The 14722-nt window shown below is 35.5% G+C and overlaps 1 protein-coding gene across 10 annotated transcripts in view; it reads left to right on the forward strand.

Moving 5' to 3' along the window:
* The window catches only part of LOC149776646 (RNA-binding motif, single-stranded-interacting protein 2-like), a 437315-nt gene that overhangs the window by 117046 nt on the left and 305547 nt on the right, over positions 1–14722 (forward strand). The window contains exon 1 of one of the 10 annotated variants that reach the window (XM_089941168.1): positions 1073–1296. The exons of 8 other annotated variants lie outside the window; for them this stretch is intronic. In XM_089941168.1, the coding sequence (XP_089797294.1) occupies positions 1177–1296 (120 nt within the window). In that variant the 5' untranslated portion in view covers positions 1073–1176. Of the gene's footprint in view, positions 1–1072; positions 1297–8705; positions 8984–14722 lie in introns of those variants that run through there. One more of the 10 variants, XM_089941177.1, reaches the window with a different exon arrangement.

The following is a 14722-nucleotide window of genomic DNA, read 5'->3' on the forward strand; positions in this document are numbered from 1 at the left end:
CCATGGCATATCTCTCTTAAAATCTAGACTGGGTTGGCTGCCATGGCATATCTCTCTTTTAAAACCAGGCTGAGTTGGCTGCCATTGCAAATATCTAGATGAGAAACTTTACTCCATCTGACTTGGCTCATTAAAAATTTCCATGTGTTGATGTGCTCTAAACACCAATGTTTGATGACTAGAATACACAATCCAAAAGTAGAAATAGTCCAAATGATTTAGTGCATGCATAAGAAGAATTAGCTCTTTAATTATTTGGCAAAGAAATTATACAGTATGCATATTGCCATTACATGTTTATACCATAAGTAATTTATTTTTATCAATATTTCTGTATATTGCTCTTGCTATATTTGAAAAACATAATATTGCTTAGCTAAATTAAAGATTAGTGTAATACTGTTTTGTGAATAACAAATTATTTTCTATTATTTAGTCAGCTTTGTGTACGACATCCAGTGTTCATGACAAATTATTCCAAGCTACCCAGTTAGCTTTTGTGTGCAGCCTTGTTTCATTGAACATTTCATACTCCAAGGGACCACACTTTTGTAGCCTTGTTTCATTGAACTTTTTGTACTCGAACATACCGCATTTTTTAAAGTCTTGTTTCATTAAACTTGTTGTACCCTAAGGTATTGCACTATTGTAGCCTTGTTTTATTGAACTTTTCCTACCCTACGGAATCGCACTTTTGTAACCTTATTTCATTGAACATTCATACCCTAAGGAACCCTATATGTGTAGCCTTATTCCATTGAGCCTTTTTAGTACCTTTGGTAACTGCACTTGCGCAGCTTCATTTCATTGAATGTTTTGTACACTTAGAGACAATATATGTGTAGCCTTAATATAAGTGAACTTGTTAAAGTACTTTTGCCTTGAATTGTGTGTGTTGCCCTTTCTTTATGTGTGTCAAAAACTTTCCAAAGTCTGCTTAGAGTTATGTGTATTGCCTTTATGTGTGTACTACAAGGAGTAGTACAGCACATGTTATATAGGTACTACAGATACAGATATGCATATACACACACACACACACATATATATATATATACAGTTTGTAGATAGCTGAACCAATTGGCTGCATGAGTGTTGGGGGTCAACCCAATCTAGTTCTAGCTCTCCTTGTGTGTCCCACTGTAACTTGCCTAAAGTGTATTACATACATCTAACATGGCATTGGTTAGAGGCAGATATACCCAGGCTTCTTTGATCCCCCACCCAACATTTTCATCTCCTGTCCTTCCCCAGAACAAACCTGATCTCATCCCAACCACCACAGTCAAGTCACAGGTAGGTCTGCATCTGTGTGTACTTCTTTGCTTGTTTGTCTGTTCTGTCTTCTCACAAACTGCTGCTGCTGTGTAAAAGTACATGAGAGTTTTCTGTGGAATTTTCTCACAGCTTCAGAATACTGTTGGGCTTGCATTGAGAATAAGGAACAGACTTGAATGGAGAAAAGAAGGGAGGGGGTTATACATGTAGGTTGGAAAGGATGTTTCTTTGTATAAGATATTAAGATAATAGTATATAAGGAATGACTAAAATTTTAGCACTTAATATTTTTGAACCATTACACCTACACTTGCCAATGTACGTAACCATTAAACCTACACTTGCCAACGTACAGTGATTAAAAGTAAAAATGTGAGACATACTGGCACACTAAATACTTGTTCCTGGTTTATTTGGGATCAGATACTAAAACGTTATAAAATTATATATAGTGTTCCCTCGATATAAGTTACTATCACTGTATATAGTGATCCATTGATATAAGTCTGTTTGGGGAGCCATATAAGTGTAACTTGTTGCATGCTTTATTCCTGGGTTATATCACATTGAAAATATATGTCAACCTGTATAATGCATTCCATGATTGTAACAGTGTTGTATCAGGGACTGTAGACACAATATTGTAGAGGGGACTGTGATATCCAAAGATACTGTGGTGTATCAGAGAATGTGTTATGTACTAAGATACATTTTTGTAGCAGGGGCTGTGTTACCCAAAAGCAGTGATGTCTTATACTGAGTGTTGTATCAGAGAATATTTTATACTAAGACACAGTGTTGTATCAGGGAATGTGTTATACTAAGGCACAGTGTTGTATCAGAGACTGTCATTGTAAGACACACTGTTGAATCAGGAACTTTTATCCCTAGACTGTTGTATCAGAGACAGTGTTGTCCTTTATTTCAGGGTCATACATTATAATGGTGATAGCATCAATATTTATCAACCATTATCATGGAATGATGAGGAAGTGCTGAAGTTAAACTATTTTTTAATACGTATTTCTATCAGGGTGGGGCCCAAGGTTGCCCAGTGGTCGAGGGCACACATTTCTGCAGACAACTCACACGTCCTACATGTGTCGCTGTGAGATCTTCAAAGTATTGGGCAAAACCAGTTCAGTTAGATGAACAAATCAATTTCTGGATTTTTTTCTACCATGGGGGAAAAATGTACTAGGGTCAGTAATCATGGACGGTCAGCCGACTGGAAGCAAACCAATTTTTTTGTCCTTATGTATGAGGTCATATGGTAATGAGTTTGTGGATATATCTCTTTTCTGGAAATGTTTAAATTATGACAGATCACTCACAGCATTCCAAGTTAAGGTCAAGTGAAGAATGTCAATGGCCTGTGTCCTGCTTATCACACAATATGTCCACTGACTTAATTAAGTGTAGTTAGATATGATCTTTGTTGTGATTGGATTGATTGATTGATTAACAGCTTGACAACACATTCAAGGCTATGTTATGTGAAAGCATTTGGAGTAAAGTTTATTACTTAGAAATACATCAGCATTTGGTTGGCAGGATTCAAGCATGTATCCTTCTGGTTGTGGCTTCTTGTTCCTTTTTGGAGAGATGTATATTAGAAATTAACCATTCCATCTGTCCATTATGTCATATTTATACATTCCCTAACTCATTCAGGACCCTATCTTGCTCTTAAAACACATTTATACATGCTCTAAATCATTCAACACTATATTTAACATGTACCACTTTTATACATGCCCTGACTAGTTAAACACCATATTATATTCTTAGAACACGTTCCATATTTATACATGCTCTAACTCATTTGATAGTTATTGACTGTTGTAATTATTATCATTTGAAGTATTTTATTGTATTTTGCAGCTGCATTCTTTCTAAGATTTATGGATTCAGAATATTTAGAGATAGATTTTGTGAAAACTAAGTCGATTTATTCCAAAGACCACTTCATTTTACTTTTTTCTGGAGTAAGTCAGTGAGGGGAAAATTGTGTACTTAAAATATATTTTGAGATGAAAAGAATGGGTTTTTTTATGTATTGTGAGGCGAAAAACTACTTTTATAAAATTGAACTAAAAAGGATACTGATACAGGAAGGATGTTAGTACAAGGAAATATACATACTAGTACTTATTATCAGTCATAATGTTGTTTTTTTTGGGTTTAACACCATTTTTCAGCACACGATAGGCTATACATGGCGGCCAGTATTAATGGTGGAGGAAGAACCTGGGAAAACCCTGGAAAGAACCACCAACCCACGAGAAGCTACTGGCAAGCTTTCTCACATACCCACATTGGCTGATTATCAGTCATAAAAAGTGAAGTCCATGTAACTCATACAGGTTTCATTTTATTACAGAGTACTGTATTTTATACAAAAAATGTAAACTTGTAACTTATCAAACAGCAAGAATCATGATTATTATTTCCTCCTTTAGTTTTTCATTTAGAGAAATTAAGATCCAAGTATTTGAACAAAGATAACAACTTTGAACTGTTTTTCATTTTTTTATGTCAAGAAATTTAATAAGTAACAATTTTCAGGGGCATATGGTAGTTGTAATATAATCTTGTCATTGAATGCATAGCATTTTATGATTCTAGGTAATACAGGCTTTCAGTTTTTTTTCTCTTCACCTGATGACTACATTTCAGTTAAGAGATGTTTGAACTTGTTGTCATTGATGTATTGATATATATCTGCAGTGACACTGGTTTTCATTATACAATCTAAGCACATTATTTTGTACATGTCCAACTCATCAAGTGACAGACTGGTTTTGATTATACAATCTAAGCACATTATTTTGTACATGTCCAATTCATCAAGTGACAGACTGGTTTTGATTATACAATCTATGCACTATTTTTTGTACATGTTCAACTCATCAAGTGACAGACTGGTTTTGATTATACAATCTAAGCACATTATTTTGTACATGTCCAACTCATCAAGTGACAGACTGGTTTTGATTATACAATCTATGCACTATTTTTTGTACATGTTCAACTCATCAAGTGAAAGACTGGTTTTGATTATACAATCTATACACTATTTTTTGTACATGTTCAACTCATCAAGTGACAAGGAAAGCTCCGGTGGCCAAGTGGTTCGAGCATCCGCCTCAGATGTGGGAGGTTGTGGGTTTGATCCCCGGCCGAGTCATACCAAAGACTTATAAAAATGGTACTTACAGCTGCCTCACTTGGTGCTGAGCATTAAGAGGTTAGTGTTAAGACTGATTGGCCTGGTGTCAGGATAATGTGACTGGGTGGGACATCATGCTACATGTCCGCAGCATGATGCCCCAGTGCTAGACATCACTATAAACTGCCACACTGCAGACATCATAGCAGTATGACTGAAAAATTGTTAAAGCTATGTTAAAAATAAAAAAACACACACATACACACACACATCAAATGACAGGCTGGTTCTCATTGTGTGATGTATACACTATATTTTGTACATGTCCAACTCAAGTGACACACTGGATTTCATTGTATGGCATATTTACTACTATGTACATGTCCAACTCTAGTGACACACTGGATTTCATTGTATGGCATATTTACTACTATGTACATGTCCAACTCAAGTGACACACTGGATTTCATTGTATGGCATATTTACTACTATGTACATGTCCAACTCTAGTGACACACTGGATTTCATTGTATGGCATATTTACTACTATGTACATGTCCAACTCTAGTGACACACTGGATTTCATTGTATGGCATATTTACTACTATGTACATGTCCAACTCAAGTGACACACTGGATTTCATTGTATGGCATATTTACTACTATGTACATGTCCAACTCTAGTGACACACTGGATTTCATTGTATGGCATATTTACTACTATGTACATGTCCAACTCAAGTGACACACTGGATTTCATTGTATGGCATATTTACTACTATGTACATGTCCAACTCAAGTGACACACTGGATTTCATTGTATGGCATATTTACTACTATGTACATGTCCAACTCTAGTGACACACTGGATTTCATTGTATGGCATATTTACTACTATGTACATGTCCAACTCATCAAGAACATGTTTTACTTACACAGAACAAAATGTGAAGTTTTGGGATTCAAATCGTCATTTTTACTGACTTCGCAAGTTTTGCTTGCTTTGAAACCAGCATTTGTCAAGAGAATTATGCCAGGCTGGCTTTCATTAGCCATGGCCAGTGTAAAACTCCTTTTCATACAAAATACAAGTTTGTAAAATGATTCACTCAGGTTCAATATGGATTCTGTTGTATTCTTGTCCTTGTCATTCTTTGCTGTTGTACAGAATCAAGGAGTCTGCATTGTCCATAAACCTCCAGAGCCATAAAACAGGAGACCTCACAGTCAGTCACTGTACAGAATCAAGAAGTCTGCTCTGTCCATAAACCTCAAGAATCATAAAACAGCAGACCTCACTGTCAGTTGCTGTACAGAACTGAGGAGTCTGCATTGTCCATAAACCTCCAGAGCCATAAAACAGCAGACCTCACAATCAGTTGCTGTACAGAATCAAGGAGTCTGCTCTGTCCATAAACCTCAAGAGCCATAAAACAGCAGACCTCACAGTCAGTTGCTGTACAGAACTGAGGAGTCTGCATTGTCCATAAACCTCCAGAGCCATAAAACAGCAGACCTCACAATCAGTTGCTGTACAGAATCAAGGAGTCTGCTCTGTCCATAAACCTCAAGAGCCATAAAACAGCAGACCTCACAGTCAGGTGCTGTACAGAATCAAGGAGTCTGCATTCTCCATAAACCTCAAGAGCCATAAAACAGCTGAGCTCACAGTCACTGTACAGAATCAAGGAGTTGGCTCTGTCCATAAACCTCAAGAGCCATAAAACAGCAGACCTCACAGTCCTTTGCTGTACAGCACCAAGAGTTATGTTGGGGTTCCATGAACCTCAAGAGCCATACAACAGCAGATTTCACTGTCTGTTGCTGTACGGTACCAAGAAGAGGTCTGTTGGGTTTCCATGTACCATAAGTGGCACATAAAGAACTAGTCTTTTAATCTGTTGCATGTGGAAGAGGTCTTATGTGTTTCTATGAACCTTATGAACCTAACAGTGGCAGGTCTCTTAGTTGTACAACCATCAAAGCCACAAAATTATGTTTGTCATGAAACATGATGGAGAGTATTTAGAAGCATGGATAATTTTAAAGCTGTGCAAATATGGCAATGTATGCCAAAGGAAATTTATTCTGAAAGTTTATTGATTGAATTTACCTTTATTATGATAAAATCTATTTAAAAAGAATAGCATCTTTACATTTTGACTCCTGAGTTGAATCTATCTGCTTAACTAAGTGTTTATATATAGATATATATACCATATGGCAGAACATACAATGTTAACATGTCTATCTGTTTATTGGTTTATCTGTCTGTCTTTAGTTTTTATTTTGCACAAAACTTTGGTACTAGAACACAGACCATAGCTAAATATTGTGGATGTTTCACTCATAAGGATGGTTAGAGACATAATGATTTTAGGGTCAAAAGGCCAAAGATCAAGGTTATTGTGACACAAACAAGAGACAAGAGTTTCTGTAAACAACTTGAATTGCAAACTTCATAATGGCACCAAACTTTATTATCACTTGATTAACACTTGCTGATATGGGAAACAAATGTCATGTCACAATCACAAATAAAGTTAGTTGGTTTTCTACATCATCTCCTTTCCACATAACTCATAAAATGGTTGATTTTTTAAAGCAAGGAGTGACCTTTTTGTTTGTGGGTTTAAAGTTCGGTGACCTTTTCATTTGTGAGGTTAAAGTTCATATCAGGTTAAATATGACCTGTATTGAACACATTCTGGAGTTTCTCATGACCTACTGATGTCTTTACCTGACTACTTAACCCTGAACAGTCATCTCAGGTGCCATTCACTAGTAATGTTATGGAGAACTGAACATTGATCATGGTATTAAAACATTTTAATGAAATTGAAACATTGTATCATGACAGTCAAACATTTTAATGATATTGAAACATTGTATCATTACAGTCAAACATTTTAATGATATTGAAACATTGTATCATGACAGTCAAATATTTTAATGATATTGAAATATTGTGTCATGACAGTCAAATATTTTAATGATATTGAAACATTGTATCATGACAGTCAAACATTTTAATGATATTGAAACATTGTATCATGACAGTCAATCATTTTAATGATATTGAAACATTGTATCATGACAGTCAAACATTTTAATGATATTGAAACATTGTATCATGACAGTCAAACTCATTTTAATGATATCTTAGAGATATTCTGGTGATGATACTGAGCCTAGCCAGATGACAAATGCCAAATCCAAGAATATAGCTATTTTGAAAATCCCACTGTTATTTTGTTCCCACTGACCTTTGCCTGTGGACTGTTTATATTTGCATTCCAGTGAATGTAATACATTAGCATTGCAGATGGCTTTATCTTGAATTGATAATGGTTTTCCTTGGGCATTGTGGATGGTTTATCTTGAATTGGTAATGGATTTCCATTGGCATTGTGGATGGTTTATATCAAATTGGTAATGGATTTACATTGGCATTGTGGATAGGTTATCTCGAATTAGTAATGGATTTACACTGGCATTGTGGATGGTTTATCTTGAATTGGTAATGGATTTACATTGGCATTGTAGATGGATTTTCTCAAATTGTAATGGATTTACATCAGCATTGTGGATTTTTTTATATCTCAAATTGGTAATGGATTTACATTGGCATTGTGGATGGTTTATCTAAATTAGTAGTGGATTTACATGGGCATTGTGGATGTGTTTATATTGAATTATGAATTTACATGAGCGTTATGCAAGGGTTATCTCAAAGTGGATTTCAATAGACATTGTAGATAGGCTATCCTTAAAAAGAAACACTGGTTTTGGCATTATCGATCAGCACTGGGTTTACCTTATAAAACAACATTAGGTTTGGCCTAACAGTAGCAATGCATTTTATCTTTATCAATTAAGACTTAGTTTGGCCTTATAAAATAACACTTTGGCTTTATATATAAAAAACACACTGGATTTGGCTGTATCAATCAACACTTATTTGGCCTTTATATAAAGCAATATTTGGTTTTGCCATATAAAGCAACACTTGGGTTGTCCTTCTAAAACAACACTTGGTTTGCCCATATCAAACAACACTTGGACTGGCCATATAAAGCAACACTAGGTCTAGCCATATAAAACAACACTTGGGTTGTCCTGACAAAACAACACTTGGTTTGTCCTGACAAAACAACATTGGGTTTGGCCATATATAAAAAAAAAACTAAAAATAGAGCTTGTTACCAATGTACCCCCTAAGCTCATGTGTGCGGCTGCACAGCTGTTCAGACATCTCCACACATCTGAATTGTTCTTCACTCAATTCACTGTAATGCTTGCACAATGCAGCATGCATAGTGCACAATCTACCATTCACTTAGAGGGAATGTTGCTTGTTACCCTTTCTGTTCTAAGGCAAGACCTGTAGATCATCTTGCCAGCAGTGTTGCTACCGGCAATGATGTCTTGATGACAATGGTTTTGTGGTGCTGGTGTTAGCAGCAAGTAGCCATGAAATTCAACATATGCAATGATTTTGAGAAAACAATTTATTACCTATAGGAAAAGAAGGTAACAGCAACTGACTTTATACATTTCTGTTGTCATAGGTATAGTTTTACTGAAATAGTAATTTCTTGATACATTCTTCAAGTCACATAGCATGTTTATATGATCCTAAAACTTGCCTTTTATGTACTAAATTAGAAAGATCAGTTTTCTGTGTCAGGGTATATGGCTCTAAGGTTTGGTGATGAGCTGTTCTGTGTAGTACAGATTGACATGTCAAGTGTAAGTGCAGGAACTGTCCTTTATACAGACTGAAACATCAAAGTTTAGTGTATGAGCTGTCCAGTGTAGTACAGATTAAATTATCAATGTAGTACAGATTGACATGTCAAGTGTCAGTGCAGGTGCTGTCCGATATACAGACTGAAGTGTCGAAGTTTAGTGCAAGAGCTGTCCTATATACAGATAGGAATGTCAGTTTTGTGCATGTGCTGTCCTGTGTAGTACAGATTGAAATATCAAAGTTTAGTGCATGAGCTGTCTCATGTAATACAGATTGAAATGTCAGTAACGAAGAATTCATCCTCTTTTTTTAAAATATAGCAAGGGGCTGTGTCAAAGTCAGTAGCTTAGAAATACTTTCCAAGGGACACAAAATGTAATATCTTTTGATGATCTTCCAGTAACTGTTTATTCATCTCACCCTAAGGAGGAAAAGAAATCACCAAAAGTTGCTTAAAGATAGTTCAAAACTGTTAAAAACTGTTAAAATTATTTTTTACTGTTATAATCCTTATTCTAATGACAACACAATATTCAAAACAAACATCTGAATGATTTTGAAATTTTTGCCATCAAATAAATAGTTACTTTTTCTTCCTGGTATTCCTTATTTTCAGCCCTATATTTGGAAATATTTTCATTAAAATTAGAAATGGAGAAGGGTTGCTGTACTAAATTTGAAACTACAGTCAGATTATTAAGTCTTCAGATCATTATTCAACACCACTCCATAGACTTTATCCTTATTCAACACCACTCCATAGACTTGATCCTTATTCAACACCACTCCATATACTTGATCCTTATTCAACACCACTCCATAGACTTGATCCTTATTCAACACCACTCCATATACTTGATCCTTATTCAACACCACTCCATAGACTTGATCCTTATTCAACACCACTCCATAGACTTGATCCTTATTCAACACCACTCCATAGACTTGATCCTTATTCAACACCACTCCATAGACTTGATCCTTACTCAACACCACTCCATAGACTTGATCCTTATTCAACACCACTCCATAGACTTGATCCTTATTCAACGCCACTCCATAGACTTGAATCATTAATACCCATCCAGGTTAAATCATCTTTGCATTTATTGTGCCCCTGTATTAACTGCCCCCTGAATTTTTGTGTGCCTCCTATTAACTGATCCCTGCCATAATGCATCTGCCTGCAGGCAATAAGAGGTAACTAATGGCAGACATAGTGGTTAGTGTACTGGACTCATGAATGAATGGGTGCTGGTTCGAATCCTACCATTTTCAGCTGCAATGGTGTGTCCATAGGCAAGGCAGTTTATTCCATTTTTGTCGGCACTATATAATCGACTTGAGTCATAAAGCACAAAACTAAGCCATAAGCCATAATTTGAATCTAGTGACAATAAAATGCTGGCTGCAGCCAGACATGTTTGGCAAACGGCTACTATACATGACTTGCCTCGGAACATATTATAAGTTGGAAACCCAAAATTTAAGTTCGGTTGTGTTATTACTCATATGCTGTATAGTTTTACAATAGAATTCAGGGTTTTCATACCTGAGTATAATTACAAAATAGAATTCAGGGTTTTCGTACTTGAGTATAACTTTAGAATAGAATATAAGAATTTTATAAATGGGTATAATTTTAGAATAATATTTGAGGTTTTTGTACAGGAGTATTATTTTTTTAAAAATAGGATCTGAGATTTTCATGCATGGGTATAATTTAAGAATAGAATTTGAGGTTTTTATACATGGGTATAATTTAAGAATAGAATTTGAGGTTTTCATACATGGGTATAATTTAAGAATAGAATTTGAGGTTTTCATACATGGGTATACTTTAAGAATAGAATTTGAGGTTCATACTCATTTAATTTTAGATTAGAATTTGAGTTTTCATACTCATATAGTTTTACAAATGAATGTACAATTTTCATACTTTAGTGTAACTTTAGAATGGAATTTGAGGTTTTCATACTCGAGTACAATCTTAATAGAATTTGAGGTTTTCATACTCGGGTATAATCTTAATAGAATTTGAGGTTTTCATACTCGGGTATAATCTTGATAGAATTTGAGGTTTTCATACTCGGGTATAATCTTAATAGAATTTGAGGTTTTCATAATTTGTGGATTTTAGTCCTGGTAGGATTGGTAGTGAATGTTTATGGATGACAAAGTATACATGTCAATCAGGCAGCTCAAATATGTATTTTTTTTGTCTAGCCCTGCATGTTTGTGGAAAAGTGAGACATTGTGGTCACTCTTCTTTCACCAGTGGCAGCACTGATGGCATCATCATTGGTAATGCAAGCACTTTTGTACAAGTTTTGGATAGGTTTTTATGTACATATGTGCAAGTTATACAGACCTTGTTATCTTATGAATTTAACGCACGATGAATTGCAGTTTACAAGTTATCATCAGCCATTGTCTGTCTTTCTTCTGTTGGTGATTCATATTTTGTTGGCACTGTTTATCCTTTTTTCTTCTTCTGTCAGCTGTGTGCATCTTCAGAAGTTATCAGATTTGGCTGGTAAGTTGTTGAAGGTCAAGGTTACAGCTGATGGATTTGAAGGACAGTATCTGTCATAGGTGTTACTTGATATTTATGGATTTTAGTCTCCAGCCTTATCATGAAAAAAGGAACAAAAGTATGTGTTTTTATCCATCTATATGTCTCTGACACTTTTGCTTCTGCATTGTAATTTTAAAGCCATTTGTGATTATGGATGAACCGTGTGCTTATAAATCATCATTGTGGGTACTTTCGTCAAGGTCATGGTAACATGTCAGTCTTGTAAGTTTTCCATCATGCTTTCCTTTCCACACTATGACTAAGAAATCTCTGTATGTAGCAGTGTTTTACAGCATTTCAGCACAATAATGACTATATCGTACCAACTAAATGTGAAGTTAGAAATTTTTTAAAATTAATTGTACAGAAATTTATGAAGATAAATAAAAAAAGTACACATCAAATACAACAAGATGCATATAAAACATAAAGATGTTAACATTCTGTAAAATAACATATAAGGAAAACATGTATAATCTATCAAAAAGAGTCAGGTAAGGAAACATGTAAAATATATTTAAAAAGTTATTTGATATGAATAAGAGAAACTTCTTGCACCTTCATATCATCATTAGAAGGCATGTCTTAGAGTACATTGGATGGTCCTTTCTTGAAGGTCAAAGTCAGGCATGTCTCATAGTATATTAGAGGGTCCTTTCTTGAAGATCAAAGTCAGGCATGTCTCATTGTACATTAGAGGGTCCTTTCTTGAAGGTCAAAGTCAGGCAGGTCTCATTGTACATTAGACGGTCCTTTCATCAAGGTCAAAGTCAGACATGTCTTATAGTACATTAGAGGGTCCTTCAAGGTCAAAGTCAGGGATGATGTAAGTTTTCTCTCACACTTTTCTTCCTACTCTATAACTTTCAAAATGAGGTTGACTGAAACTTTATATACTTGCACATCTTAGAGGTATATTGTTTTCTTGCCACATTTAGGCCATATATAGGGCCAAGGTCACCACATTTTAAGTTTTCTTTCACAGTTTGCTCTCTTGTCTAACTTGAGAGCCATTTGTGATACATGAATGAAACCAGTTTGACTTGCATAGCACAGCCAGGTTGTTTGTAGCAAACCACAATGGGAGTTGTATCTTCAAGGTCAAAGTTATATGCCAAGTCAGAGATTTATTTCTGTTCTTTTTCTTTAGAACTGTGTTTGTGTGTGTGATTTGGAATTTTAATGTAGCTTTAACAATGTTTCAGTCATATCGCTATGATGTAAGCAATGTGACAGTTTATAGTGCTGTCTAGACTTGGGGTATCATGCCACAGATGTGTAGCATGATGTCCCACCCAGTCACATTATCCTGACACCAGGCTGATCAGCCCTAACACTAACCTCTTAATGCTGAGCAACAAGTGAGGCAGCTGTTAGTACCATTTTTAAAAAAATCTTTGGTATGACTCAGCTGGGGATCATACCCACGACCTCCTGTATCTGAGGCAGACACTCTAACCACTAGGCCACTGGAGTGGTCTTTATAAGTTTAGAACTAGTTTGAAATAAAAACCATAGTTGAAAGTAGGTGTGCTTACATATTGTCACTAGAGAGTGTATAGTGAACCATATATGGAGTGCTACATTCAAAGCCAGAGACCATGGGTCAATATTTTTAGTGCTACATTCAAAACCAAGTCTAGGGTCAATATTTGGAGTATTACATTCAAAGTCAAGACCATGGGTCAATATTTGGAGTGGTAAGTTCAAAGTCAAGACTATGGGTCAATATTTGCAGTGGTAGATTTTAAGTCTTTGGAGTGTTACATTCCAAGTCAAGACCATGGGTCAATATTTGGAGTACTACATTCAAAGTCAAGAACATGGGTCAATATTTGGAGTGTTACATTCCAAGTCACGACCATGGGTCAATATTTGGAGTACTACATTCAAAGTCAAGACCATGGGTCAATATTTGGAGTACTACATTCAAAGTCAAGACCATGGGTCAATATTTGGAGTACTACATTCAAAGTCAAGACCATGGGTCAATATTTGGAGTACTACATTCAAAGTCAAGACCATGGGTCAATATTTGGAGTACTACATTCAAAGTCAAGACCATGGGTCAATATTTGGAGTGCTACATTCAAAGTCAAGAACATGGGTCAATATTTGGAGTGTTACATTAAAATTCAAGACCATGGGTCAATATTTGGAGTACTACATTCAAAGTCAAGAACACAGGTCAGTATTTGGAGTACTACATTCAAATTCAAGACCATGGATCAATATTTGGAGTACTACATTCAAATTCAAGACCATGGGTCAATATTTGGAGTGCTACATTCAAAGTCAAGAACATGGGTCAATATTTGGAGTGTTGCACTAAAATTCAAGACCATGGGTCAATATTTGGAGTACTACATTCAAAGTCAAGAACACGGGGCAATATTTGGAGTACTACATTCAAATTCAAGACCATGGGTCAATATTTGGAGTACTACATTCAGATTAAGATCATGGGTCAATATTTGAAGTGCTACATTCAAAGTCAAGAACATGGGTCAGTATTTGGAGTGTTACATTCCAAGTCAAGACCACGGGTCAATATTTGGAGTACTACATTCAAAGTCAAAAACATGGGTCAATATTTGGAGTGCTACATTCAAAGTCAAAATCACTTTAGACTACTAATTTTTTTTTATAAATGCATGAAATTTTGCAGACAAAATATTATTATTAGTTTCTCCCAAGCTACCCATGCTCTCATCATCAAGAATTTATTTTTTGCTGAGGTCTTTATGGCACATCAGCACAAGTAGGTTATTTTGTACTGAGGCAGTTGGGATAATTTGCCTTACCCGAGGACATACCCCAAAAGCCAACATGGGTTGAGGAAATGGAAAATTTAAGCCCATACTCTTTGGGTTGCTAGTCAAGCATGCATGTTGTGTACCATACAAGTGTGTTATGTACCATACAAGTATGTTGTGTACCA

This window comes from Sinohyriopsis cumingii, chromosome 18 (genome assembly GCF_028554795.1).
Source record: "Sinohyriopsis cumingii isolate HCF-2022 chromosome 18, ASM2855479v2, whole genome shotgun sequence".
NCBI classification, from domain to species: domain Eukaryota; kingdom Metazoa; phylum Mollusca; class Bivalvia; order Unionida; family Unionidae; genus Sinohyriopsis; species Sinohyriopsis cumingii.